A 21,588-nucleotide genomic window follows, 5' to 3' on the forward strand; every position below is an offset into this window, starting at 1 on the left:
CAATAATGACACAGAAAAGACGTCACTCCGACGGCATTGCGCAGTGTGATCGTGTATACATTTCCTGCAGCTGTCATAGGCATCCAAATGATGTCCAAAAAAATTATGATGTCCCAAAAATGATGTCCAGAATTGGTCATGTACCGACCTGATACAAACATGATCTGCACGTCTATCCAACGTCCAATATTTAGTGGGTTGGTTATTCGTGGCACTTTGATCAAACACTGAAACAATTTGGTTTACCATAAGTAAACTGAGGAAGTGTTAATTTTTATTTCAGTATTTTTTTAGTCCATTATTTTTCAATTAATGCCATCTTCAAATTCTCTTGATTTGTCTTTCAGGGTTTGGTAAGGATCCGTCATTCAGTAGCAGACAGGAGAGTCCTGGTCTGATGTCCCCGTCTCTGCCCCTTGAAATGCATGAAGGCGACAGCGAGCTGGGTACGTTTAAGTCTCCTAGGTTTAGGACTAATAAGTAACATATCCCTCTATATCATAGTTTTGCCCTATCAAAATACATTACACAATACACACACCAGATAATTACAGATCATATAATAATAACATAATAAGACCTAATTGAATCAATACTTTTTTTTTTTTTTTTTTAAGTAGGTCAAAGGTGTGTGGCATGTTCTGGAATATCTTGGGGATCTGGGATAACAATTCTAAACCTATGGCTTGTTTCAAACATAAATCATTTGCATGAGATATGGCATATATTTTAGATTATAAACTTTTTGTGGAGGTCGACATTTTACTGAACCCACCAGAGTCCATTTCTATAGCTTCTCAAATGACAAAGACTGGAGAGCACTTGGTCAGACATAGTTCTTGGCAGTAAGGTGTGTGTGTGTGTGTGTGTGTGTGTGTGTGTGTGTGTGTGTGTGTGTGTGTGTGTGTGTGTGTGTGTGTGTGTGTGTGTGTGTGTGTGTGTGTGTGTGTGTGTGTGTGTGTGGGTCATTTGACCCAGTCAAATGAGATGGTGTTGGCTGAGGGAAAATAAAATAATATTTTCTCTTCAGGTATTTTGTGATCAATTCACACAAGGCTGAAGTGTTGACCTGTTCTTGCCATTTTTGGGCAAGGGAGAACATTTCGAGTCACCCCTTTCCAAATGCTGTCGCCAGAGGGAGATCCTTGAACGGAATCTGTTTATTTTGTCTGTGCTTGAAAGAAGGTTTCATCTCGACCTTGTATTCGCGCATTGAGTTCATTCAGATATGCAGACGTATCTGCCATGTATGCAAGCCGCGCACACCATTCATCACTTGCAAGAAGCTTTGCGTCATCGAACCTCTTCTCTTCGTTAAAAAATATTTTTAATTCCTCCCTCAATTCGTATACGTGGGCCAGAACTTTTCCCCGGAACAACCACCAAAACCTCCGTATGGAGCAATAAGGCCTTACGCTTCGCTCCCACCTCCTCACATAAAATTGCAAACAGTCAGCTTTTCAGGGGTCTAGTTTTAATGTAGTTCACCATGCTCACAAAGTCATCCAACACACTGGCCAGCTCCGTTAGCATTTTGCCCTGCGACGTAAAAAGCAATGCGTGACTACAACATTAGGGTTCTTCTCTCAAATTCTGCTCACAAAGCCTTTGATACGCCCGACAATGGCTGCAGCTCCGTCAGTGCATACATTTGCCCAACTCAACCACTGAAGTCCTCCTTGTTCAAGGTTCTCTGATGTGACCCGAAAGATTTCGTCTCCTGTGGTTTTATCGGGCAATGCTTTGCAAAAAAGGAAATTCTCGCGGATAGTCTCCTCATCCACAAAGTGCACGTTGGCCATTAGTTGCGCATGGCCACTGATATCTGTGGATTCATCCAGTTGCAAAGCATATTTCTCACTACAACAAATCTTCTCCAAAACCAGACTCTCTGTGTCCGCAGACATATCATCAATTCGTCTCACTATGGTATTATCTGAGAGGGGGACTTTAGCCACTTCTTTCTCTGCATCTGGGTCTAGATTGGCATTGACATGGCTTTGCAGGCTTGTAATATTAATGTTTCCCCCACATTGTGTGGCTTTTTTGATTTAGCCACAAGTTCAGTTACTAAATAGCTAGCATGTAGGGCTGTCTCAGTCACCTTTGTGGCTTTCCTCATCAATGTTGCCCTTTTCCCAGTGCTGTCACGCAAACGAACAAAATAGTCCGAAGGCTTATTTTGGTGTGATGGGTTTGGTTTGCAGGTGTCGCATAAGCTTGCTAGGGACCATGGCACTGTTTGATAGCTTCTCCCCACATACTACGCACAACAGACACAGTGCAACAGAATCCCCAGTAAAGGAAAAACCAAATGACAGATACGTGTCACTCTGCAGACTTGAGCTCACCGTTGTCTGCTTTCTTTTGAACCCCACTTGTTGTGGTCTCATCGACTGGATTGTTATGGGAGCACTTTGATCAGGATTGGGTTCTTTTCTTTTCAAATATTTATCCATGTTTGCGTTGCGTGACTCGCCTGTACATCAATCACTTAATCTGTGATTTATTGTTTGCATATCTGTCAATTAATTGCACTGCCTACCGCCACCAACAGGCATATGGGAGTATTTACATTGCATACCACCAACAGCGCGACCACGCACTGTTAGGGGGGTTGCGGGTGCAGGCAGGCAGGTAAGACCCAGACGCAGACGGTTTCAGGAAACGGCACTTTATTGAAGCCTAAAGGCTAAGGCACAGGAATCAGGGAACTCGGGAGACAACAGGGAACTCGGGAGACAACAGGGAACTCGGAAGACGCAGGACTAACAACCACAGCAAACCACAAGCAACCACAATGACAGCACAAGGAACAAAGGAAAGACGAGGGCTTAAATAACGATGAACGAGGAACGAGGAACAGCTGAGACACATTAGGGGAGGGAACAGTAATCAACACAGGAGGGAAACACAGGGAAACACACACACCCTGACACGCACACTTGGCTCAGACTGGCTAACATGGAGTAGACCAATATATTTTTTCTTTTAACCAATGAAGTGAATTCACATAATTTTTTACGGCACACCTGTCCATCTCTCAAGGCACAGCAGTGGGCCGCGGCACAGTGGTTGAAAAACACTGCTCTAGTCTGTATCATAGTACTTTTTTTCAAAATACATTTCACGTCACCGGATAATTAATATAGGACTGGTTACCCAGAGTCCCAATGGGGGGAGGGCCCTCAAAGCCTGAGATGAAAAGTAGTTTTTTGTTTGCAATTTCTTATTTCTATGTAAATAATATCTTAAGTAACTTTGGCTGAATAAAAAGTTTAATTGACTAAACTTTCGAAAGCAAAAAATAGTGCTGGCTTACCCCTTACATAAGGCACAAAATGGTTTATTCCAGCGCTGCTCATAGATTCCCCCAAACAGTAACGCTGAGTGTCTGATTGAGTGACCGCTAAAGCTGGAGCGCTAATTTGCACCAGGATGGTCTCGTCTTTCCCCAAGAAAGAGAAATCGGGGTCACATAAAATAAAATAAACTAGGAAAGAGAAAAAAAGCAAGCTAAGGGAAGCAGCATGTTACCCTGAGGCTGAGAGGGCTATTCCTACCCAGAGAGGCTGATGGGGTAGTCCTACTCAGAGAGGCTGATGGGTTAGTCCTACCCAGAGAGGCTGATGGGGTAGTCCTACCCAGAGAGGCTGATGGGGTAGTCCTACCCAGAGAGGCTGATGGGGTAGTCCTACCCAGAGAGGCTGATGGGGTATTCCTACCCAGAGAGGCTGATGGGGTATTCCTACCCAGAGAGGCTGGGTGGGGTAGTCCTACCCAGAGAGGCTGGGTGGGGTAGTCCTACCCAGACAGGCTGGGTGGGGTAGGCTACAGCGTGTGACGACCATAAGGCGGTCTTAATGCTGTAGCCTGAACCTGTTGGTCTGCATCAGGTAGAAACACGAGATGGAAAAGAGAATGAGAAACCTGCAGAATAAATCTTCTTTAAGAAACATTACAGCATAAAACCAGCGATTTATCTCTCCTTGCCAAAGCTTGTTCGGAATATTACCTCATTGTCCGATGTTGCTAGTCTCACACATTCTCTAAATGGGTGGTTTCATAAAATATGAATTTCTGCACAACATGTTTTCTTTAAACTTCACTGTCCCCCAATGTAAATTGAAATTGGCTTCTTCTAAACCCAAGCTCTTGTTTACTCGTTTCCTTTATGGTCAGAGTTGCCAGATTGGGCGGGTACATACAATTTGGGCTGGTTTTTCAAAAGAATTGGCGGTATTATAATTATTTTTACAAACATCACGCTTTGATTTAACCCAATAACGTTAGTATAAGGGGTGGGAGATGGGCACCTGTCCAATAGTAATTAGGGGTGAGGGAGGGCAATCAGACCTGTCACTCAAACTCTGCATGAAAATTTAACCCAGGGTCTTTGTTTTGGCATGTATACCCATCAAATAAGCCCTCCAGATACTTTTTTTATTGAAAATCGAGTATAGAGTTTGCCCGGCGCAATGTTTGGCTTCCATGTTATTGGCTAGGGGCACAGCGAAAGCTTGATGATTAGGGTCGCTGCACATAAAACGAAGCATCAACAACTTAGTTAGCGTAGCAGGAGTAGGTCCCATGGCATGCTACGGTATGGATGCTTTAATATAGATATTAGTGGACCCCAAACACAGTATTTGAAGACGTTCCCGAAATTCAGCCATGGTGCAGAATTACAGCCACTACGAGCCAGTCGTACATTGAGTTATCCCCAAATGCTTTAATGCAAATGAGGAGGACAGAGGCGGGTCAAGGAGGAGGGTGGGAGTGTGGCCCTGAGCAGTTTGCAGCCACGGTACCATGCGCCCTGTTTACAGTGGATGTATCGCCATGGCGAGGCGCACACGGCCTTTAGCCGTGTTCTGTAAATATTCTAGAACACACGGGAGTCCTGGAGCTCTATATCTAAATAATATCATATGATACATAGATATCTATCTATACATATTATCACGGCCAAAAGCTGTGTGAGCCTCCAGACGATATTATGAATCTCAAACGAACACGTCGGGTTCTCCGACATCTCTGGTTCTTCCACGTCCACATCAATCTGAAGTAGACTGAACCACGACATGGAGGAGAAAGGGATTGTTGCTTGCGATTGTTGACCATGGTTGTCCCGGCCAGAGCCTCGCTGCCGAGGGACCACCGCCTCGGCAGCAGTCAGTGCTTAGACACCACCGCCTCCTGCAGCGCCGAGGCGGTGGTCCCTCGGCAGCGGGAAGCGGGGCTCAAGCGGGAGCCATTCGCGGCCAACAATCTCTTTCTCCTCCATGTCGTGGTTCATGTACTTCTGGAAGTCAAAGCCAAAGTTCCTTTCCCCAATTCATTCTCAACTATTTAAAACATTTAAAACAGGCAAGTGTCAAGAAGTGAGCTGTATTAATGGTTAAAAATGCAGATTTTGAAGCGTTCGCAGTCCCCTTAGCTAATAACATGGAAGCCAAACATTACTCGATTTTGAATGAAAATATTATCTAGAGGGCTTATTTGATGGGTAAACAAGCCAAAACAAAGATCCTGGGTTAATTTTTTGCCGGAATTACACTTAAAATGTAAGAGAATTTAATGCATGCCTATTTTGAGGGTGATTTTATTTCAGCTCATGTACCAAACAACATTTTCTGTGTAAATGTGTGTGTGTGTGTGTGTGTGTGTGTGTGTGTGTGTGTGTGTGTGTGTGTGTGTGTGTGTGTGTGTGTGTGTGTGTGTGTGTGTGTGTGTGTGTGTGTGGGCATCCGTGTGTGTGTGGTGTTAGTGTGACAGGATACCTTTTATAGATTTGGTTCAGGTTTAACCCCTCACACCAATTTTAAAAGTGGTAATATCTGCATTTTTGGTACATCGTCAGAATGTGGAACTTGACCCGACTGCGTGTGGATTGCGTTGTTTCTTTTTCCAGACAAAGTCTATGAAACCCGCTCCCCAGGGCAGGATCTGTCGGCTGAGCAGCTCCAGGTTGTTGCAAAAACTCTGGGAAAGAGGTGGGAGAAGGCGGCCCTCCACCTGGGGCTGAAGAACGAAGTTCTGGAGGACATCAAGAAAGAAAAGATAGCTGATTTCATGCAGAGACGGAAGATGTTGCGCCTGTGGAAGGAGCAAAGACCAGGAAAGGCCACAGCACAGGACCTGTTGAGTGGTCTGGAAGGGCTGAAGGTCCTACCGGCCAAAACTCGTCGGTCATTGGAAGGTAACGTATTTAACCCAAACCCAGGGTCGTCATAGTGGGGGGGGGGAGGGCCCTCAAAGCCTGAGATGAAAACTAGTTCTTTGTTTGCAATTTCTTATTTCTAAGTAAATACTGAATAAAACGTTTAAGTGACTGAACTGCTCTTGCTCTGAACGGGGAGGAGGAAAACACATTCCAGCAGTGGTGCTGGGCAGCAGCTTAATTTGTAAAGGAACAGGGGACACACATCATGTTTTATAAAGGTTGTTGATGACCTTCACAGGCCGATATGCGATATTTAATAAAACGCCAATTCCAAACCTGCTCCACATTATGCTCATGAAAAAAGTGTGTCCTTCAGGGCAACAGCATGAACCGTACGCATCGCTGGTTCATGCGGGGCTCAGGCGGGACACTATCCCGGTCAAAAATCCCTTTCTCCAACATGTCGCGGTTCAATCTGGGAGTCAAAGCCAAAGTTCCTTTCCCCCCATTTCCGTCTCCACCTTGGCCGAGATAACCCCCACTACGAGTCTCGTTGTGGAAGTACCGGAGACGTCAGAGAACCCGACGCAGTCTAGTCTTTTCACCAAATGGGAGCTTTACGCAAACCTTACCTTATGTTGAGTGTTATGCGCCGTAACACTAACAGCAGAACGGTTATCCAAATAACAAAGAAGTGTACCACACTTGCGGTACAGTTTGTGTATTCACACACACACACACACACACACACACACACACACACACACACACACACACACGTGGCGCTCAAACGGTCGTAGCTCATTGTCTCATTGGCGGGCCGAAATTCTCTGGAAGGACAAAGCAGAGAAAGGGGTGGTAACCTGGCGTTTTAATTTTTTCAAAGGCGGAGCAGGATACCTAGTGCTCGTTTTACACCGGACGCCATTTCTAACTACTGGGGGACCATAGGCAGGCTAGGAGAACTCATATTAGAAAACCTCATAGAGTGAAATTTTCATGCCAGGCGCTGTTCAAACACAGCATTGAACAGCGCCTAAAACTCATCAGGCAATCAACATTCCGGCTCATAAGTTTCCAAGAATCTGACAGCCAAGGTAGAGTACGGCATTAAGGGGAACTTCTTCGTTAACCATTTTTCCTTCATAATTTACTGTCATATTTAAATTTCTTCCGTTCTTGACTTCCGTGTTCTTGACTACAAATTAGAGCTGTCAAGCGATTAAAATATTTAATCGTGATTAATCGCATTAATGTCATAGTTAACTATTATTAATCGCGATTAATCGCAAATTCTTTTTCTATGCTAAATATCCCTTGATTTTTTTGTCCCATAATTCTTCTCATTTTAATTCTCTTATCAACATGGTGAAGTGCATCGGCTTGCCTTGTGCAAATGATTTTTTATTGATAACAACATTGGCATATACTGATCAAAACAGGACGATACAAAAAAAGAGCCTATAGTGCAATTAAACGACTGCTTTGAACAAATGTCATTTGAACATAGCAGTCAGGCTACTGCTTCTTTGTTTTGAGCCCAAAAAAATTTTTTTTTTTTAATAAAATAATTACGTTAATTGCGCGATAAAAAATGTAACGCCGTTAAATTTGGTTTGCGTTAACGCCGTTAATAACGCGTTTAACTGACAGCTCTACTACAAATATTTAATTTCCAGTTATATGCTTTTAAGAATCCCTTAATTCACTTGAGAAATGTGTGCTTAGAGTTTTCTTGATGTTGTTTGCTTATCAATAGACATTTTCACATTGTGAATGAGGCTAAATTCATGTTTGTCAGTGGCTCAATGGGATAATGCCTTGTACTGGTGACCCTTAGGTAGTGAGTTCAAATCACGATTTGAGCATTATGAACAAGCTGAACATGACATTCGACCAATGCTCTGCAGCTAACTAAAAAGCGAGGAACAGTATTACATTAAGGGGAACATCTTCCCTTCATAATGTCATTTTATATGTCTTCCATTAGTGTGTTCTTGACATTTCATTTTGCTCGGACCCTGTAAATCACCGCTTGCAGATATATTCATTATTATGACTATAAACGCAGAGAGCGTGAGAGCAAAGAGGGAGAGGGCAGTTCTTAGTTGTTTAGTTTCATAACCTTGCTCTCTTTTGGTATTTTCTACTCTCTGTCTTTAGAACTGTCAAATCTAAGAACAGCTTTTTAAGATAAATCTACCCTAACAATGCATTCTGATTCCTTGTCTTACAAAATAACGTCAAATATTATGTTATCTGCAACAGACAGCCAATTGTAGAATGTCACCCAAAATCTTAAATCTTGTGCATTATGTGTACCGTATTTTCCGGACTATACGTCGCTCCCGAGTATAAGTCGCATCAGTCAAAAAATGCTCCATGACGAGGAAAAAAACATATATATGTCGCATCGGTGTATAAGTCGCATTTATTTTTAAACATTTAAACAAGAACGTTTAGTCTGGAGAGACTGAATGAAATTGCAATAGCAATATAGGTGTGTCGGTCCCTCGTAGTTCTGAGAGTATACCGAATTCAGTGACACCGGGATTCCACCGGACGCGTATGCGCCGCGGTCAGATGCCTTCATAAGTCCAGCGGAGGGCTCCAGTTTTCGCCGGCCAAGTCATGCGCTGTGATATGTGTGACAGCTATGTTGCACAAAATTGCAGCTAAGGCTGGGGTAGCTTTGGTTGAACCGGAGGACATTGAGGACGAGAATATAATTTATTCGGTGGTGCAGTAGGCTTGCAGCGTTCAGTTGTAGGCCTAATGAATGACGGTGCCCTCTTGCGGCCGAGGATTATGTACGCACAATTTTGGCATATAAGTCGCTTCGAAATATAAGTCGCAGGGCAAGCCAAACTACAAAAAAAACGCGACTTATAGTCCGGAAAATACGGTACTTAATGTAGGCTATGAATTAAGAAGAACACAGAAGGTGATGTTGAGAAATCAGTTTTGTTTGTTGTGGCATATTGAACCAACACCACCACAAGTGGTAATCTGAGAATAGTTTTGACGTTTTTTTAATTTATGCCATCTTCAAACACGTTTGTTCATATTTCATTTGAAATATGAACAAACACGATAGTTCCTTTTATTACTCAACTTTTCGGACATAGACACTACATTTATGTTATCAATAATGTTTATGACACTTAATAATTATTGTTGTTTAGTGTTATGTGTATTTATTTTTATTTAATTTGTTCGAAATGAATGAAATTCTCTTGATTTGTCTTTCAGGGTTTTGTGGGAATCCGTCATTCAGTAGCGGACAGGAAAACCATCCTGGTCCGACGTTCCCGTCTACATCCCTCCCCAAAATACCTTCCCACAGTAAGTCTTCTACATTTAGGATTAATAAGTAACACAACCCTCTATAGTCTATATCATCGTTTTTCCCTGTCAAAATACATTTCACATACACCAGATATACAATAGATCATGTAATGACAAGACCTAATTTAATAAATACATGCTTGATTTTTTAAACAAGGTCAAAGTTGTGTGGCATTCTGGAATATCTGTTGGGGATTCTGGGATAAAAATTCTAAACCTATGGCTTGTTTCAAACATAAATCATTCGCATGAATGACATATTTTAGATGATAAACTTTTTCTGGAAATCGACATTTTATGGAACCCACCAGAGTCCACGCATTTCATTTATATAGCTTCTCAAATGACCAAGACCATGGTCCAACAAACACGGCTATAATAAAATGCCTCAGATATGAAAGGCCTAATATGTATCATTTACGCATTAAATATCCTATGTTATATATTTTGTTGTTGGGTACTTGACCAATCTAAAATGTTTCCAACAATGTTTCCAACAACGATATCCATAGTTTACTTTAAAGTAATGGTACATTGCCGTCGGTTACATGTCGATGGCTTCATATGGCCTTACCCCCTAACTTCAAGGAAACACGAAAACAGTAATCCAGAAGAAACCTAATGCATTGATATGATACGTCAATAGCAATCTAGCTTAAAAGTGTTCTCAACACGGCAATTTTACAGAGGATGCTCCGGTTGGTATCTTGAAGGAACTTGGCAGCACAGATACCCCAGAATACATTTCGGCATTCCAGCAGGAGAGGTAAACAACAGAGCAGACCAAGAACTCAATGTTTTTTTTAAATTTTCGTATGCTATTTCATCACTAAATTCACTCCTGATGAAGTTTTAGGCGAGGAATCAACTGTGTAGATTTCGAATTTTGGGGCAAGCTAGCTGGTAGCTCCCTCAGACCGTCTCGCCCCATGGACCACTGCAGCTAACAGGGCAGACGGCGGACGACAATGGTTGAAGGAAAGCAGGCCAACAACTGTATATAATTTATTTTATAAAATGAACTATAGAAGCAGTATGAAAGGGTTGTTTTTGTTTTGAATAGACATTCAGTTTTTAGTGTACAGTCGAGGAGTAGGTTGAGTTTCAATTGTTTTAGGTGATAAAGCCTGGTTCCTAGGTCCAGGTTGAGAAGTCCCGAAGTTTCCTTTACCTCTTTTTCAACCAAAATCTATGAACAGCTGGTACTTCACATAATTCTACACTAATGCTACATTCTGATTCATGGACTCACTTTGATAGATTACATGATATGTGACATGTTATATATTGTGGCAGCCCGGTTCACGAATGTTTCTAACTCACACGGAATGCGCCACACTCAGTTTCCAGGGTAAGCCGAAGTCGGCGTTTATTCGGCGAAAGGGTACAAGGCAATGCAAATACTGTCAATGGTGGCCTCCGTGAGACTCTCAGCTATCGACTGGTTCTTTGCTGGTCCTTCTTGTTCCCCCCGGTGTGCGTCCACGATCGTCTTTTATGCCGACTCTCCCCCCCCCCCCCCCGGCCAGGTGCGTTGCATCCCGGTGATTGCGCCGGGTGCCGACGCACGCTCTGCTGCCGACTGGTGGGTGAAGGCGGTATACCCCGTCGACCACTACCCCGCGGTTCCCCCGGGTGGGGAGCGGGTTGTCACAATATGTTTACAGTGTACTTCATGTGGGCTGTAAGTTGACATGAAAAACCTGTTCAGGTCATGTTGAGTATAACTCTGGGTTATTTGTGAAATTTTGAACACACACTGACACATATTGTTTAAGTAGTATCCGAGGAAGTCAGATGTTACATTTCAGTATTTTTCAGAAAACAAAAAAATATTTAACGCAATTTGCAAATTCTATTGATTTGTCTTTCAGAACCTCTGATGACATCAGGCAGTAGCGGAGAGGGGAGCTTGTCCAGGTCTGAGCTGTCCGGCCCTGTGGACTCTGAGTCGTCACTTCCATTTGCAATGCCTGGTAGCACGCAGGGTGAGTTCAACTGTGAATCTCAATTCACCCCTTCACCCAAACCCTCACCCCTACCCCTCACTTTTGCGCTTACATGCGCAGGGTAGTGTTTTCCCGATTGTCATTTTATTGAGGTGTCAGTGGTAAGGGGGAGGGCTAACATCTCTTGAAAGTAAGATTTTCGATGTGCAGACTAGCAAACGCGGGTTGTGATGTAACATAACCCTCAATATCATAGTTCTTTCTACATTTCACGTTCTACATTTCACACACACCAGTTAAAAAGTATCATATATAACATAATAAGATCTCACATCTTTTTTTTTAACAAGGTAAAGTAATGGTCCGTTGCCGTCGGTTACATGTCGATTGCGTCATATGGCCTTACCCCCTTACTTCAGGGAAACACGAAAACAGTAATCCAGAAGAGGCCTAATGTATTGACATGATACGTCAAAAGCAATCTAGTTTAAAAGTGTTCTTGACACGCCCATTTTACCCAGGATGCAGCGGTTGGTATCTTGAAGGAACTTGGCAGCACAGATACCCCAGAATTTATTTTGGTATTCCAGCAAGGAGCGGTAAACAACAGAGCAGACCAAGAACGCAATGTTTTTATAGCAATTTTCGTATGCTATTTCATCACCAAATTCACTTCTGATAAAGTTTTAGGGGAGGAATGTCCTTAAAATATAGTGCTGACCAAAACTAGAGAGAAGGCTCACCTCACCACCACCGCGGCCATACAGAAACAGATGAAAGGGTGGCGAGGGGAGAGAGCTAAGAACTAATATAAAATGATAGAGTTCCCTGTGACATTCTTCCATAGGAGTCACGAATAAATAGATAAATTAATAATAGATCAGACCTGGATGGACACAATAACAAACAGACCGTGGTCAAAAAGGTAAAGAAAGAAGTTGTATAATGCTTAATGCTTAAATATAATGTGAGCCGGTCAGTGGTAAAACAAACACATTAAGAGGACTTACATCGACGGGCGCTTTGCCCCTAATGATCACATTGACGTTTTTTGTGGATTACTGCTGCAGTGTTTTCAATCATTGCTGGAAGGATCTAATATAAATCGCTCTCCCCATTAGTCACTTAGACCTAAAATGATAGAAAATAGGGTCAAGGTTGAGAAATCCCAAAGTTTCTTTAACTCTTTGGATCCAAATCTATGATCAGCTGGTACTTCACATAATGCTACACTAACGATACATTCTGATTCATGGACTCACTTTGATAAATTCCATGATATGTGACAAACATGATACATAATCATGATTGTTATATATGTTTACAGCAGGCGCGTGCCGTCGATATTGGCAGGTGGGGCAGCAAACTACTTGCAAAAAGCATGCTCCCAAAAAAATTGTTCCTCAGTAAATCATGGCTCCAAGTCTATTTTTAATAATGTGAATTTCACATTAACTATCTATAGTTTCTGTAGGCTTTCATACTATTTTCGGTCTGTTGACATCACATTTTGGGTGATGGTGGCGATTCTAGTTGAGTTTAACGTGTCATGCAATGTGGGGCAGGATAGCTCAGCGACCGCGTTCCTCCGTATGTTTATCGCATAACCCTGCAGGCTGAAACAAGAATTGCAATCTGCGCTAAAAGACGCCTATATGGTCGTAAAGTTGTCTGCCCCATGGTCATACTCTAGAACTGTTTTTACTCAAATTATTCCGCGGGTATCTTTCATCGTTTCTATATTAGATGCAGATATGGCGAGTGGTGTTGCACCTGTGATCAACAGTGTTGAGTTTCTGTTAAAAAAAACATTTGAGAGGTTCAAATTGGAAGAGAAGTTAGAAATCAAACAACTTGGCCCAGACAGACCGGACATAAACATTATACTGGTTTACAGTGTACTTCATGTGGGCTGTAAGTTGACATGAACAACCTGTCCAGGTCATGTTGAGGATAACTTTGGGTTATTTGTGAAATGTTCAACACACACTGACACAACAATGTTTAAGTGGTATCCGAGGAGGTCAGATGTTGCATATCGGTATTTTTCAGAAAACAAAAAATGTTAACGCAATTTGCAAATTCTATTGATTTGTCTTTCAGGACTGATAAAGAATACATCTGCTGGTCTGATGACGTCAGGTAGTAGCGGAGAGGGGAGCTTGTCCAAGTCCGAGCTGTCCGGCCCTATGGACTGCGGGTCGTCGTTTCCAGCTGAAATGCCTGGTAGCTCGCATGGTGAGTTCAAGTCTCCTAGTTGTAGGAGATATTAGTCTACCTGATTAACCCATGGTCGCTCACCTGATCAATGTAGTTAATCTTTTTTAAAATTTGAAACAAGTTTAATTTGGCCTGTTGGGGGTTCTGAGAACACATTTTATTTATTTATTTTTATTGTTTATCCAATGTTTGATCTCCAAACGACTTAATAGCAACCAACAATCGTACTCGCATGTCCCACAACCTCCCTAGCAAGCTCCGATTATTTTGAACCGGTGTTTCTAAAATTCTAAAATGTTTTCTCGGTGTTTCTAAAATCCTGCGTATGTTCATATTTGTGAGACTAATGTGCAACTAATGAATAGCACTTCCAAGGTAACTATCATGTTGTTAAATATGTCTGAAATAAACTCCATTATTCCAACGTTAGCTTACGAGAAGTGATTAACGGCTGATTTGGATATATTTCAAACATAGCAACCTAATGTGGAACCTTAACCTAGGAAACAAATATGAACAAACACGATAGTTCCTTTTATTACCCAACTCAATTGCAATGTTGGCCAAACTACTGTTTTGTGAGTCTAGTCTAACAATCATTTTAAAGTTCATGATTATAAATGCATTTGGCCTTCTGCGACCCCTCCCACTCTGTCCTTCCGAATGTGCCGTGTGCAAAGACGCCTCATTCCCGCCCCTCACAAACACAACAAGCATGGAGGATACCGGTAAAGAAAACGAGACGGCGGTGTGTGACGAAATTGTTTCAAAGAGAACCAACGGCTCCATAATATGGAAATGATTCGGATTTAAAAAAACAGATGAGCAGCAGCTGCAGGTCATCTGTAGAGAGTGTAGCAAAACCGTTGCGGCTAAAAGTGGAAGCACGACAAATCTGTTCCACCATTTACAGCAGCGGCACAAAGTGCAGTATAAGGAATGCGTAAAACTCTGTGGCTGTGCTGCTGCATCACCGGCCGGGACAGTTTCTTCTGCCCCGAAACAAGGGCCGGCGCTAGGCATAGGCGACCTAGGCGATCGCCTAGGACGGCAAATGTGTTGGGGGCGCCCTCTGGTGGCGCCCTTAAATAATTAATTAAAATATACGAAACAAGCGAAATTAAACCAAACATGAGGAGATGGGAGGATTAAATTTAGGGCGCACTGAAACCCTCACGGGCGGAGCCGGTGGAAGCGGAGCAGCTGGGGAGCGATGACAGCGAGAGCGAACACAGCGGGGCAGAGGACGTGTGTGAGCGATAGAGAGAGATCGGAGGAGAAGTTTGGCGAATTTTAGTTAAGTTTAGTTAAATATGTGGCCTGTATTTTTCTATGTTATTTAAAAATGTTCCCAATGTTGCTTGATTATTGCTTGATATTAATTTTGAATCATACTGTAGGCTACATATTTTGCCTTGAAAGTGCCGTGGCCTTTACTGGCATTATTATTATTGTCATTGATATAACAAGTGTTTAATTCACTGTGCTTTGTTCTGCAAATCTGGTCTGCAAATCTTTTTTTCTAAATGTTTGTGTTGAAAAACGGGGGGTCGTCTTATATTCAGGGTCGTCTTATATTCGGACCAATACGGTATGTTAAATATTTTTAATCTGTATTATATACAGTCTATGTTAAATCTGTTTAATCTGTATAATATACGGTTTATGTTATCCCAGTTTAACCATACGTTGTGCTGAGTTGTCATGCAGTGTTACAAAAGTGAGTTGACCAAGGATTTCCAACTCAAAAGCAGGTGAAAAAAACAAAAGGAAAAGCTGCAATCGCTCACCTGGAAAGGCCAAAGCAAAGGACCCGCTGAGAGGTATGAAGGGCCTTGAGGGCATACCGGTCGAGACTCAACAGTTATTGAAAGGTACAGTACTTCATCCACACACAGGGGCGTCATAGTAAGGGGGGGGGGGGGAGCAGGGCTGGTTACCAAGGGACCCAATGGGGGGAGGGCCCTCAAAGCCTGAGATGAAAAGGCAGGACAAGTAGCCATAAGGGTTTTCCACAGCATTTTAGAGCCAATTCATGTTCCAGGTGTTATTTTGAATAATTGTGTTTAAATAATATTTCAGTAGTCTGTAGTCTATCATGCAAACAAGCCCATTCATTATTGTGCTTGAGGTTAAAACAAAATGTCAGCTCAACCTCATATATATTGGTGAGGGGGTGAGGGGTTAAGGTGAGGCAATGGGGGGAGGGCCCTCAAAGCCTGGGATGAAAAGTGTTTTTTCTGTTTCCAAGTAAATCATGTCGTAAATACCTTTTTATTTGCTGAATAAATGTTTAAGCGACCGAACTTCGTATGGACAAAAATAGTTGTGGCTCACTGTCAGCCCTTACAGGAGGCGTAAAATGGTTTATTCCACCGCTGCACGTAGATTCCCAAAAACAGTAACTGACTGATTGAGTGACTGCTAATGATGAAGCGCTAATTTGCACCACAACAGTCACGTCTTTCCCCAAGAAAGGGAAAATGGGGTCACATAAAAGAAAATAAAGTAGGAAAGGGATGACAACTGTGAACCAACTTCAGTAAGGTGTATTAGTAGTAGCAGCCAACATAAAACATATCCCAGAATCCCAGTGTGGCCATCAAATCGCCTTTGCAACTAATAAGTTGGTGATGCTGGAAAGAACCAGCATATGATGGGAAGGCAGGTTAGGTACTTCATATGCAAATGCTGAATAAATGCTTTTTAACTACGGTACTTTAGCCGTTCAGTGCTCGAGCACCAGGCCCTGCCAACACCTGCATCTGCCCTGATGAAATCCAACATTCATCAGTTAAAATTTCCATGAAACACGTCTATAATAAATCCCTCAGATAGTAACGGCCTAATATGTAACATTTACGCATTAAATATACTATGTGATATATTCTGTTGAATTGTTTATTTGCATAATCCAAAATGTTTCCAACAATGTTCAAACCCAGAGATGTCCATAGTTTACTTTACAGTAACGGTCCGTTGCCGTCGGTCAAATGACAATGGCGTCATATGGCCTTTACACCGTAACCACACACAGGGGCGTCATAGTAGGGGGCGGGGAGCAGGACTGGTTACCAAGGGCCCCAATGGGGGGAGGGCCCTCAAAGCCTGAGATGAAAAGGCAGGACAAGTAGCCATCAGGGTTTCCCACAGCATTTTACAGCCTATTCTTGTTCCGGGTGTTATATTGAATAGTTGTGTTTCAATAATATTTTAATGTAGTCTGTAGTCTATCACGCAAACAAGCCCATTTCTTATTGTAGTTGAGTTATAAAAATAAATAAATAATCCATCTGCAATTTCTCTTGATTTGTCTTTCAGAACTTGTGCAGAATCGTTCTAAACCTGTTAAGAAGAAGAAGCCGCCATGCAGTAGCGGACAGGAGAGCCTTCCTGTCGAACTGTCCTCGTCTCCGCCCCTCAAAAAGCCTGCTAGTGACGGGATGCTGGGTGAGTTGAAGTCTCCTAGTTTTAGTAAGTCGACCTGCATAACCCTCTAGTCTATATCATGGTACTTTCCTTTCAAAATACATTTCACGTCACCAGATAATTAATGTAGGACTGGTTACCCAGGGTCCCAATGGGGGGAGGGCCCTCAAAGCCTGAGATGAAAAGTTGTTTTTTGTTTGCAATTTCTTATTTCTATGTAAATAATGTCCTGAGTAACTTGGGCTGAATAAAAGGTTAAGTGACTATACTTTCTAAAGAAAGAAATATTGGTGGCTAACTGTCACCCCTTACAGAAGTCACAAAATGGTTTATTCCACCGCTGAACTTGGATTCTCAAATAAAACAGAAACGCAGCTGATCAGCAATTAGCTACATGGAGTGACTGACTGAGTGACTGCTAATGATGAAGCACTAATTAGCACCAGTAAAGTCACGTCTTTCCCCTAGAAAGGGCAATTTGGGTCACATAAAAGAAAAGAAAGTAGGAAAGGGATGACAAATGTGAACCAACTTAATTAAGGCGTTAGCATTGGTGTAGTAGCAGTCAACATAAAGAATATCCCAGAATCCCAGTGTGACCATCAAATCGCCTTTGCAACTAATAAGTTGGTGACGTTGGAAAGAACCAGCATATGATGGGAAGGCAGGTTAGGTACTTCACATGCAAATGCTGAATAAATGCTTTTTAACTACGGTACTTTAGCCGATCAGTGCTCCAGCACCAGGCCCTGCCAACACCTGCATCTGCCCTGATGAACATTCATCAGTTAAAATGTCCATGAAACACGTCTATAATAAATCCCTCAGATAGTAACGGCCTATGTAACATTTACGCCTTAAATATACTATGTTATATATTCTGTTCAGTGGTGCATTTGCATAATCCGAAATGTTTCCAACAATGTTCAAACCCAGAGATGTCCATAGTTTACTTTACAGTAACGGTCCGTTGCCGTCGGTCACATGTCGATGGCGTCATATGGCCTTACCCCTTAACTTCAGGGAAACACACGAAAACAGTAATCCAGTAGAGGCCTAATGTATTGATATGATAAGTCAATAGCAATCTAGCTTACTACGCTGTGGTACTTTGTCAAGTGTACCACACATCTCAGTTTAACCATACGTCGTGCTGAGTTGTCATGCAGTGTTACAAAAGTGAGTTGACCAAGGATTTCCAACTCAAAAGCAGGTGAAAAAACCGAAAGGAAAAGCTGCAATCGCTCACAAGGAAAGGCCAAAGCAAAGGACCCGCTGAGAGGTATGAAGGGCCTTGAGGACATACCGGTCGAGACTCATCAGTTATTGAAAGGCACATTACTTCATCCACACACAGGGGCGTCATAGTAAGGGGGGGGGGGGGGCATTACCAAGGGCCCAAATGGGGGGCAGGACAAGTAGACATCAGGGTTTCCCACAGCATTTTACAGTCTATTCTTGTTCCAGGTGTTATTTTGAATAATTGTGTTTAAATAATATTTGTATCAGCTGTTCTTTCCCAAATAATTTACCAAGAATGTGTGGCTAGGTAGATTAGAGAAGCAAAGTGTATGCGCGAGGTGCACAGCAACATTATGCATGTGCCCATAAAATAGCATCTGAACAACGCGCCACACTGACTTTAAACCAGGTATTTCCTGGTTTGTGGCACAAGTGTTTTCTGAAACTGCAAAATAGCACCAGGGAACGTTTGCGCCAGAACACGCCTCCTCCTTTCACGAGCCGCCCCTTGGGGCGCAAGGTCATTACCTAATTTACCGACGAGTGGCGCAGGAGGGAAAAGAACGCTCTGCGCCAGTTGCAAACTAGCAACGACACATGCGCCAGTGATTAAGTCAATTGCACCGGATGCAAGATAGGGCCCATGGTGTGTGTGTGGTTCTAGATGACAAAAGAAACATAGGGTACATAATATATTATTCTACAAAAGACTGATGTAAAAGCAGCACAATGAAGCATTCTTAACTGGCTGTTCTACCAATAACCCTCCTTGTCTCTTATGCAATCCAACATGTTGACCCAATGTTGACACTAGACCGGTAGATCTCGGGAGGTTGCCTGCTTGAAAAGTAGATTTTGGGTCAAAAATTGTTGGGCACCCCTGCTTTACAGTAATGGTCCGTTGCCGTCGGTTACATGTCGATGGTGTCCTATGACTTATGCTCTCAACCAAACCTGGTCGGGAGCAGGTTTTCTATTTGATCATCCTTATGTATGTGACCGGCTGAATCTGCGTTGTGTATTTTTCTTAAGTAAATGGACTGCAATTATATAGCGCTTTTCTGACCATCGGCCACCCAAAGCGCTTTACAATGTTTGCCTCACATTCACCATTCACGCACACATTCACACACCGACGGCGGAGTCAACCATGCAAGGCGACAGCCAGCTCGTCGGGAGCTAACAGTCAGGGTTAGGTGCCTTGCTCAAGGACATCTCGACACTCAGCTAGGAGGAGCCGGGGATTGAACCAGCAACCTTCAGGTTACCAGCCAACCCGCTCTACCTCCTGAGCTACTGCCGCCTCTTAAGTCAATCGGGAAATCCGACGTCCATTTATTGTTTGCCGCTGAAGATGAATATATAACAGCCTCCTTTCACAAAGTGCCCTTAAACAATCCTCCGACTCCCGAAGGTTGAAACTTTACACTTGGAAGGTGTATGGTTGACATCGTAAGACTGACTGACGATCCTTTTTCATATCGTAGGACAAATATCCAATAAGACGGTGGTAAAGCCAAGGACACAAAACAAAGGTAAGGGTTTTGCTGAGATCCTTGGCTCCTCTGAGAACATATTACATATTTTCTTCCAAAAAATGCTGATTTGACCGGAAACCTTTCATAGGCTTGTTAGAGGTTTGTAGGTTCGCCCTAGCCCAGCCTACTACAATTGGTGAATGACTTATTAAGCACCTTTGCTGTATGGTCTATGTACAGATAAATATAAATATTAATGCATAGCAGTACACACCTACCTACCTGTACTTAAAACATTGGGCCAAATAGTAGGCCCCCAAACATATAGGCTACATTAAGACCACAAACAACGGACAACGTTTGACCGAGCTGGCCCAAGACAGAACACCTCACCGACCGCATCTCACTTGAATTACTATATAACGAGAAACTGCTGATTCTTATGGAAAAGTGACCTTAATGTAGCATATTTTGATCAAACCAAGTCTAGCAAACAAACATCTTATTGATGAGATATGTTGTGGGGGACAAGGTGGTAGGACAAACGGTTTAAAATATACAGAGGTCAAGAAGAGTTGAATCAATGTCTCTTAAATTCTGTGGTCCACAATTCAGGACTATGTGTTGAACACCCTGCCTGAACTATCGTGTTTGCACGTCGTCATTTTATATTGCCTTTTGATTTCTCTTCCAGGGGAGCTTCAAAGGATCCATTCTGAATTTGTGAAGACAGTTAAAATCTCAGTTATCAGAGGTCTCCTGGATGACCTTTTGCAGCAGAAAGTGTTCAGTACTCAGGACAAAGACTCTGTGATGGAGAAGGTGAAGATCAAAACGGACATGGCACGGTGTCTGATCGACATGGTTATCAGGAAAGGGGAGAAAGCAAGTCGGATAATGATTGATAGTATGAAGAATAGGGACCCTGACTTATGCTCCACCCTGGGTCTGATCTCTTCTCCTGCTGGTGTGGGTGAGTTGTTACCATGAATGTACTTTTAAAAGAAACGGTCAGTACCAGCTTTGCTTTGACAAGAGGGGAGCTTCTTTGTCCTTTAATCCACTGGGATCCACTGATTCATTATCGTCCACTCGGGATTACATTTGGGTGGAATAAAACCTTACACTTGGAAGGTGTATGGTTGACATCGTAAGACTGACTGACGATCCTTTTTCATATTGTAGGACAAATATCCGATAAGACGGTGGTAAAGCCAAGGACACAAAACAAAGGTAAGGGTTTTGCTGTGATCCTTGGCTCCTCTGAGAACATATTACATATTTTCTTCTAAAAATGCTGATTTGAACGGAAACCTTTCATAGGCTTGTTAGAGGTTTGTAGGTTCGCCCTAGCCCAGCCTACTACAATTGGCGAATGACTTATTAAGCACCTTTGCTGTATGGTCTATGTACAGATAAATATAAATATTAATGCATAGCAGTACACACCTACCTACCTGTACTTACAACATTGGGCCAAATAGTAGGCCCCCAAACATATACGCTACATTAAGAGCACAAACAACGGACAACGTTTGACCGAGCTGGCCCAAGACAGAACACCTCACCGACCGCATCTCACTTGAATTACTATATAACGAGAAACTGCTGATTCTTATGGAAAAGTGACCTTAATGTAGCATATTTTGATCAAACCAAGTCTAGCAAACAAACATCTTATTGAGTAGGGCTGGGTATCACGGCCAAGTTCCTGAATCGATTCGATTTCGATTCTGAAGGCTTTAAATCGATTAAT

The 21,588-nt window shown here is 42.6% G+C and overlaps 1 protein-coding gene across 1 annotated transcript in view; it reads left to right on the forward strand.

Annotated features, from left to right (window-relative positions):
• Positions 1-21,588, forward strand: part of LOC132475106 (uncharacterized) — a 444,510-nt gene that overhangs the window by 179,727 nt on the left and 243,195 nt on the right. The window contains exons 17-19 of the mRNA XM_060076081.1: positions 17,005-17,133; positions 18,323-18,394; positions 19,842-19,889. Of these exons, the coding sequence (XP_059932064.1) occupies positions 17,005-17,133; positions 18,323-18,394; positions 19,842-19,889 (249 nt within the window). The remainder of the gene's footprint in view (positions 1-17,004; positions 17,134-18,322; positions 18,395-19,841; positions 19,890-21,588) is intronic.

Source organism: Gadus macrocephalus, chromosome 16 (assembly GCF_031168955.1).
Source record: "Gadus macrocephalus chromosome 16, ASM3116895v1".
Lineage (NCBI taxonomy): Eukaryota > Metazoa > Chordata > Actinopteri > Gadiformes > Gadidae > Gadus > Gadus macrocephalus.